The sequence below is a fragment of the Alexandromys fortis genome, unplaced genomic scaffold (assembly GCF_014885135.2).
Source record: "Alexandromys fortis isolate MF-2015 unplaced genomic scaffold, M_Fortis_MF-2015_v1.1 scaffold_89, whole genome shotgun sequence".
In the NCBI taxonomy this organism is placed as follows: Eukaryota; Metazoa; Chordata; class Mammalia; order Rodentia; family Cricetidae; genus Alexandromys; species Alexandromys fortis.
Window position 1 is genome coordinate 4,161,215 of NW_026067973.1, and position 8,123 is coordinate 4,169,337.

Consider the following 8,123-nt stretch of genomic DNA (forward strand, 5'->3'; position numbering starts at 1 on the left):
TGTTGATTTCATTGGTTAATTAAATAAAGAAACTGCTTGCCCTGATAAGTTAAAACATAGGTGGGAGGAATAAACAGGAGGAAGATGGGAGGAGTAAACAGAATGGAATGCTGGGAGGAAGAGGAAGTGAGCTCAGACCCGATAGCTCTGCTCTCTGGAGCAGAGACGCCATGCTCAGCTCTCCCGGGTAGACTCGACAGCTCTGCTCTCTGGAGTAGAGACACCAGGCTTTGCTCTCCCAGGCAGCTTCGACCCAGGATGGACTTAGGCTAGAATCTTCCTGGTAAGCGCACCTTGGGGTGCTTACACAGATTATTAGAAATGGGCTAGTCCAGGTGCGAGAGTTAGCTGAGAAGAGGCTGGATATAATGGGCAAGCAGTGTTTAAAAGAATACAGTTTGTGTGTTGTTATTTCGGGCATAAGCTAGCCAGGCGGCCGGGGTGCTGGGGACGCAGCCCCACAGCTCCTATTATTTCAACACTCCTATTATTTCAATTACTGGGGTTAAAAGTAGCCACAATCATCAATCATGCTTGGTTCAAACAGTTCATCATATAATTGATCAAGAGAATATTTTAGAGATGCGCAGATAATGTTTAAATTTTATCACAGACAGACATTTTCTATATCTTCCAAGATGATGTCATGATAATTTTAAAAAAAGTAGCAAAGCTATTCTATGGATCTGTTATGAAACCTTAGTTTACGCTCTTGTTTGCCAGACAGGAATAAAGATGACAGACAATGTCATGAGTTGAAGAGCATACATAGTCATGTGGATGTCATTCTTGATGTGCTTATTGAGTCCTTGTCCTCGGTATTTTCCAAATAGGCTCACAGGGTGCAGGTATAGAAAGTGACACTGTGTCCAGGGTTTTTTTTTTAAGTCAAAAAAATTGAGGCGCAATTTATAGGAAGCAAAATTTGACATTTCATTATAGTTTCATGACTTTTTGGCAAGAATGCAGCCACTACCACAGTTAAAGACATGGCACAGTCCGTCACTCATCACAGTGTGGCAAGCCCTTGTCCCTACCCCCAGCTCCTCCAACCGCTTGCTGATTTTTCTATTTTCTATTTTAGCATATGTTCTTTTTCTTAGCATCTGCTGACTGAGATCCCTACTGTTAATTACTTCTCTATATTTTTACCACTTATTATTTCTTCCTCTGGGTGTGGCCCAGGTGTTTCCCCCTTTGGAGGAATCTGGAATTGTCTGTTGTTTTGAGGCAATTGCACTTAAGTCCTGGTAGCATTCATGTACAGGGTTTTCACTGAACTAAAATTTGTGTCTCTTGGACTGTGACTACTGTGTGCAAAGTCTATTTTCACACAATTTACACCACAAGAAATTCAAATCTTCTCAGAGTCTCTGTGCCTGTTCTCTCTCTCTCTCTCTCTCTCTCTCTCTCTCTCTCTCTCTCTCTCTCTCTCTTTCTCTGTGTGTGTGTGTGTGTGTGTGTGTGTGTATGTATGTATGTATGTCTAAGCACTCTTCCCCAGCTCTTGGTTCTCTGAGACAGATTCTCCATATGCATCCCAGGCTGGCTTCACACTCACAATCCTCCTGCCTCAGCCTTCTGGGAACTGGAATTAAAGATTTATGCCAGTGAGCAGGCTGGGAGCTAATATTCTAATAAGTAGATGATCTCACTGTGACTCCCCTACCCCTAATGAAGCTAATGACACTGAACATCTTTTGATGGCAGTTGTTAATGTTCTAAATAACAGATTCCATTATTTTATTTATAAGTACATGTGCATACATTAACCCTTCAACTACTCCCTCTTATCCCTCTCCTTCTCAAACTGGTCTCCTTCTTCCATGCCCAAATAGTTTCTCCTTCTGTTTTGGGTAGGGTGTATGTGTGCATGTTCTGAAAGGCCCCCAGAGTGGGGAGACTCTCACTCAAGTCTCAGGATAACACGACACCCCAGGAACTAACGAGAGATTGTCCTTGCTGCAATCCCACGAGGTTTATTGACAGGACAGGAACAAGTGCACTGAAGCCGAAACTCATTTCTACACAGGGGTAGAGGAGTTCGACCCCAAGTAGCTGGGAGAAGGGGTATTTAAGGGAAGAAACCATAACCCAATAACCTAAAGAGGGTAGGGAGGGCATCACTGGAAAATTCCAAAAATACCAGTGATAATCACAAAAGGGGTAACTCCCTGTTTCTCAAGATTATTCTCAAGATTATTATCTAACTTTATGGTCAGCTAGTTCCTGGAACAGTCACTGAACCAGCTAACCTAGATTTTTGGTTCTTCTCTTCCTGCTAGATTTTTTTTTTTTTTTTTTTTTTTTTTTTTTCCTCTACTCTTTCTACTAGAGGCATCTGAATTTATTCGGGTCTTTCAGTTCCACATATAAAAGAAAATATGGAATGATGTTCCTTCTTTTTCTTCTCCTTTTATTCCTCCCCATCTGTTATTCTTTGGGTCCCTGCCCTAGCCACGCCCACTCCCATAACCTCTGACATTGCCATCTTGGGACCCTCCCTCTTTATGCTTCCTTGGCGTGCGCACGCGTTTTCCTCTGTCTCTTCTTCTTTTATCTCTTTTCTCTGTCTTTCTTTCTCCCTCTTCCTTAATAAATACTTATGGCTATTTCCTGTGTTTACGTGTCTGTTACCTGCCGCCACCGTGGGTGCTGCGTGCCCTCCTGTAGCAGCTTTCTCATGGCGGGCTCTGCCAGCCCGCCCGGGGATCATTCTTTAAGAATAACACCATCTCTAGATCTTTTTCTCTCCCTTCATAGTCCTCCTCCCTTCCATTTTGCTATTCCCATTATTATGTCCTGTATCCTATTACTACGCTTATCTTCTTCGATGAAACATTTTTAAATATCTCCATTTTTTTAAACTTGGGTCATTTCTTTTTTGTTGAGTGGGAGTGTACACATCTTCAAGACTTGGAGAAAATACTGTGTGTATTCTTGCCAGTCAGTAATTTTAAAAAGTAAATTTTAACTCGTTTTTGTTATTGAAAGAGCCTCAAGTATCCCAGTCTGGCTTTGAACTTCTGATACTCCTGCTTCCATCTCCCAAGCACTGGGATGCACCATCCCTCCCGTGTTATTATTCAGGGCTGGGACTTGAACCAGCACTTCATACATGTTAGGCAAGCTTTTTACCAACTGAGTTACATTCCCAACCCCAAAGCTTTTACTGTTGTTAAGGTTCAAGTTATCAACTTTTTTTAGTACTAATAGTGTCATATCAAAGAAATTATTACATAATCCAATATTACAAAGATTTTCTTCCAGGCTTGCTACTATATTGTTTTTTTTTTTATTTTGCATTTAAGTTTATGATACATTTTGAGTTAATTTTTCTGTATGGATAGCATGGCTCAAGATTAATTTCTTTTACATGTAAATGCCCAATTTTCCAGCATATTTTCTTGAAAAGACAAATTTTCTCCATTTAACTATATTTCTACTGTTATCAAGAACCTGTTGACCATACACACGTGCACGAGTCTCTATTGGTTGTATTGATTCGTATCTGTCTCTCCACTGATATCATATTGTCCTAGCTCCTGTGGGGGCAGGCCATGATAAGCTAAGTATGGGCAGGTCACCCAAAGGAAATTCTTTATTTCCAACCATTATCAACTGCCAGAGTAGAACTGGGCCCTCGATAAATTTAATAAGAGGCCCGAGTCTCAGTAGTTTACTCTGAAACAATACCTGGTAGCAGGAAAGAACCACAAGCTGAGATAACCCGACCCCCACCCAAGAGCAGACCATTCAAAGGAAATGCCTAGCATTCCAAACGCTGTAGATAGGATCACCAGCCAGCACACCTCACCAGGACACCACTAGACAAATGTCAGCCAATCAGGGGTCCTGAACCTCAGAGACCCCTCACCCCCACCTTTACAACTATAAAAACCCAATTCTAATTGAACTCGGGGCTCTCCGGTTATTCCAATACATTGCACATGCAGAGAGACCGAGTTTGCAAACTTGATTAAAATAAAGGCTCTTTGCTTTTACATACGGGACTCGGTTTCCTTGTTGGCTTTTGCGGGGACTTCGTGGATTTGGACATAACAGTTACTATAGCTATACTATGGAGAGTCCCAAGATTAACTACTGTGAGCCTGTAAAGAGGGTCCCTGAAGGGCCTTAGCCAATCCATACTGTCCAAATCCTGCTCGGTTCTAGAACAACATGCATTCAGAATACCATGGCTTGAGTAGAAAAAAAGGTATGAATGGTTCAAGATACGTCCTCGTCCCTTCTAGAGTCAAGTTACACTCAATGACCCAACCTGTGCTAAGAAACAAAAGCCAGGGTGAAGGGCTTTGGAAGTCCCTCAGTTGTGATGAGACAGAGGAATGTGCCTGCCCATGATGAAGCTCAAGTAGCTTTTCAGAGTGACTCATTGCGGATCCTGGGCTCACTGCCTGTCTGGGAGACAAAGTCGCTTTGTCTGGCTTAGTGCCTATCTTCAGTCTCACACTCTGGAGACAGAGACCTTTGCAGAGTCTACCGGCATTGCTCTTCTGTCTCAAAACCGGCCCTCTACTTTCCCTGCCTTTCTACCCGAATCTCAGAACCAGGCTATTTATTTCTATAACAAAGCACCTTGCTGGGTTTAGAATTGAATTCTACTGAGTCTGTAGGTTAATCTGGGCAGAACATTGTCACTAACATGGAACCTCCCCACTCCTAAGCAGATCCTGTTTGTTTCTGCTGCCTGTGACGACTTTAGCCAGGATTTGCGCATGTGTGGGTGTGGATGCAGAGCTTGGTTGGATGTTTCCTTGGTCTTGGCTTTTGCTGCCAGTCTGAGTCATTCTGCACTTTTCACTTCAATCTTAAACTGCTGATTGACAGCACAGAAGTAAAACATTATACCAACTCGAGTCTTGTTGACAGTAAATAGTTCTGGTAGTTAGGATTCATTTTGTTTGGTTGTCTTCTTTGTTTTTAATGAATTCTCGGGTTTTTATGTCAACAGTGATGTTGTCTGTGAAAGGAAACAGCTGTCTCTCTTTTCCCCTCAGTTTGTTTTTTATTTCATTTCATTTTTTAAGTCTTTTATTTGTATCTTATACATTACATCCCAACTGCAGTTTCCCCTGCCTCCACTCCTCCTAATCACCCCCATCAACCCTCCCCTCTTCCCCCAGATCCACCCCCTCCTCCATTTCCCTTCAAAAATGGGCAGGCCTCCCAGGGATATCAACCAAACATGACATAGCAAGTTGTAATAAGACTAAACACTTCCCCTCATATTAAAGCTGAACAAGGCAACCCAGTAAGAAGAAAATGGTTCCAGAAGCAGGCAAAAGAGTCAGAGATAGCCCCCATTCCAACTGTTAGGAGCCCCATAAGAAGACCAAGTTACACAGCCACATCACATATGCAGGAGACCTAGCTCAGACTCTACAGGCTCCCTGATTGTCAGTTCAGTCTCTGTGAGCCCTGGTTAGTTGATTATGTGACTTTTCTTGAGGTGCCTTTGACCTCCCTAGCTCCTACAATCCTTCCTCCCTCTCTTCTGCTGGATTCCCTGAGCTCCACCTAATCTGTGGGTCTCTACATCTGTTCCTTATTTCATTTCTTAACAAGACTCTGAATAAGATATTGGCTAAAAGAAGCCAAAGCAACACTGCTGACTTTGTCCTAGTCTTAGTGGAACAGGTTCAGTCTTTCACCCAGGTCCATGTGCCATTTAAAACGAGCTTTCTTAGTTCACTTATAAAGCTACGAACATTCTTTTCTGTTCCTAGTATATCTCAAGCTTTTAACACGAGAAATATTAAATTGTGTCAAAGAATATTTTATATCTACTGAGCTTGTTCTATGGGGTATGGAGATTTCACCAGCTCATTTTCTAATGCTGAACGAGACTTGACTGATGGACAAGCCACACTCCGGTTACTTTTTGTGTTGCTGTGACAGCATACCTGACCAAAACCATGCCTGGGAGGAAGGTTTCCAAGGCCTCGTAGTCGAGAAGGAGTATAGTCCATCATGGTGGGAGGGCATGACGGCAGGAGCGGGAGGCAACCGGCCACATTGCATCCACTGTCAGGAAACAATGAGCACCAAAGGCTGCTACCCAACTTGCTTCCTCCTTTTGATTTAGTCCAGGACCCGAACCCATGACCGCTGTACTGCTTGCATTCTGAGCAAGTCTTCCCTTTTCAGCTAAATCTTTCTGGAAACCTTCCTGTAGAGGTGTGTTTCCACGGTGGATTCTAAATACAATCATGATTATCTAACTGTTCCATACATTTTTGAATTCCATTCACTAATCTTCTCTTGAGATTTTATTAATTACTTTTCCATTAATGTGACCAAATTCATGGTAAGAGCAACTTAAATCAAGGGAATAGGATTTATTTTAACTCATGGTTTTATTGGGTCTCATCCACAGCCGCTTGGCTTTATACAGCTGGGTTTATGGCGAGGGAGAATATCAAAGAAACAGGAGTGTGTGCAAATGAGACAGACAAGAACAGAAGACAGAGGGGAATACAAGAGACCAGACCATGACACCCATGATAATCATCAGTGATCTTCCCCACTCTGATTGGCTCCAGTGCCTATCTCTCACCACCCCTCAGCAACCGACTGTATTATGAATCTTCTTAATCCATTACAGGATTAATCCGTTGACAAGCTCAGAGTCCTCAGAATTCAGTAAATTTACCTCCTGTCTTATTTCTCTAAGTCAGGAAGGGAAGAAACTCATCCTCTCTCAACACTCTCCTGGATTCTGAAAATCATTGCCAACAACAGAGAATAGAAAGTTCTCCCAATCCCCCCCCCCCCCCCCCCCATCTAATGACCTGAGTAGTCTTCTCTGGTAGAGTTCCATCAGCTTCAGAATCCCCAACAGTGTCCGGGAGCAGTCATGAATCAGAAGATTGGCATCTGCTGAGTACCATCAGTGGTGACTCCTCACCTCTCCAATCATCCATCCCTCCTCTCCAGTCAGCAAACACCAAATCAGTAATGCAAATACACCCGAGGTGTGGTCACATGGGCTTGTTATAAAGTTTACTTGCCATAATGGGTGGCACTTGCCGCAGGTCCCCCACTAGACATCCCTCTCTTGTCAATAACCCAGAACATCTGTTGTCCACCCTCCCCGTTGAAGCTTCCACCCAGGAGGTCTCCAGAGCTGCTCTGCAGTAAGCACTTGCTTTCCCTTCTAAACCCAGGTTTCCTTTGCTGGCCTTCTTCTATATCAGTCTGTATAAACGCCTCTCATCTCTCCAGGGTCCTGTCCAAATGAAATTCAGGACAAAAGGCTAATTGTGGTGCCTATTAGCATGCTGGCCTCCAAGTGCACTCAGCAGCGCCTTCTCAGCGCTTCTCCTCTGCTGTCTCCCCTAAACTTCCCAGCTTCTCACCCTATAAACACATCCCTGGCAGTTTTGCATGCACTCTCTTGCCAACCTTCCACACATACACACACACACACACACACACACACACACACACACACACACACACTGCCCTTGGTCCTCTCTTTTGTCTTCCCCGCTTTCTCTGCCTCCCTCACTCTCCTCCACTCTTTCTCATCTATCTCATGCCCAAATTCGGCCTCCTAATTTCTTTCCCTGCTCTGGACTCTTCCAGATGCCCCGGCTGTAGACTCCCTCATCTCTAGAATTTGAAAATCTTCCCCTCAACCGTCCATACCTTAGAGAGGCCATGTCTTCACTTTGAACATCTAGCAGACCTCCAGTATATCACGGCGGTCCTGTTTTGCATCTGACTCCTTGTGGACATTTGCAGGTGGAAAGATCTTTCTGAGTAAAGTTGTTATCACATCTCCCCACAAACCCAGCATGAGTAAGTTTCCAACTGGCTCGACTCAAGTCAGTTTCCTGCCTCTTCCCCAGCCTGGTTTCCTGTATGTCTTTAAGGCAATTACAGATCTTTTTCTTCTACACTTCCCCAACCACAATGACTTGAGAGTCTTAGTGTTTGCTGCCAGCTTCCCCCACCACCCCACCTCACCCTTTTGCCCCCTGAACTAGCATAAATGCTTCCTCTTAGGCCAAAGGGTCCAGGGAGGACCTGGTATTTTTCTCCTCAAGCCAGCCCCTTCGCTCCCCAAGGCCTGCACCACAGCAAGAAGCTTTCTC

The 8,123-nt window shown here is 43.9% G+C and overlaps 1 protein-coding gene across 2 annotated transcripts in view; it reads right to left on the bottom strand.

Moving 5' to 3' along the window:
• Nxpe2 (neurexophilin and PC-esterase domain family member 2) overlaps positions 1 to 7,800 on the bottom strand; it is a 40,229-nt gene extending 32,429 nt beyond the window's left edge. Inside the window, exon 1 of one of the 2 annotated variants that reach the window (XM_050156427.1) lies at positions 7,675 to 7,800. In XM_050156427.1, the coding sequence (XP_050012384.1) occupies positions 7,675 to 7,688 (14 nt within the window). In that variant the 5' untranslated portion in view covers positions 7,689 to 7,800. Of the gene's footprint in view, positions 1 to 6,815; positions 6,932 to 7,674 lie in introns of those variants that run through there. The other variant, XM_050156424.1, reaches the window with a different exon arrangement.
• Positions 7,801 to 8,123: the final 323 nt, after the last annotated feature.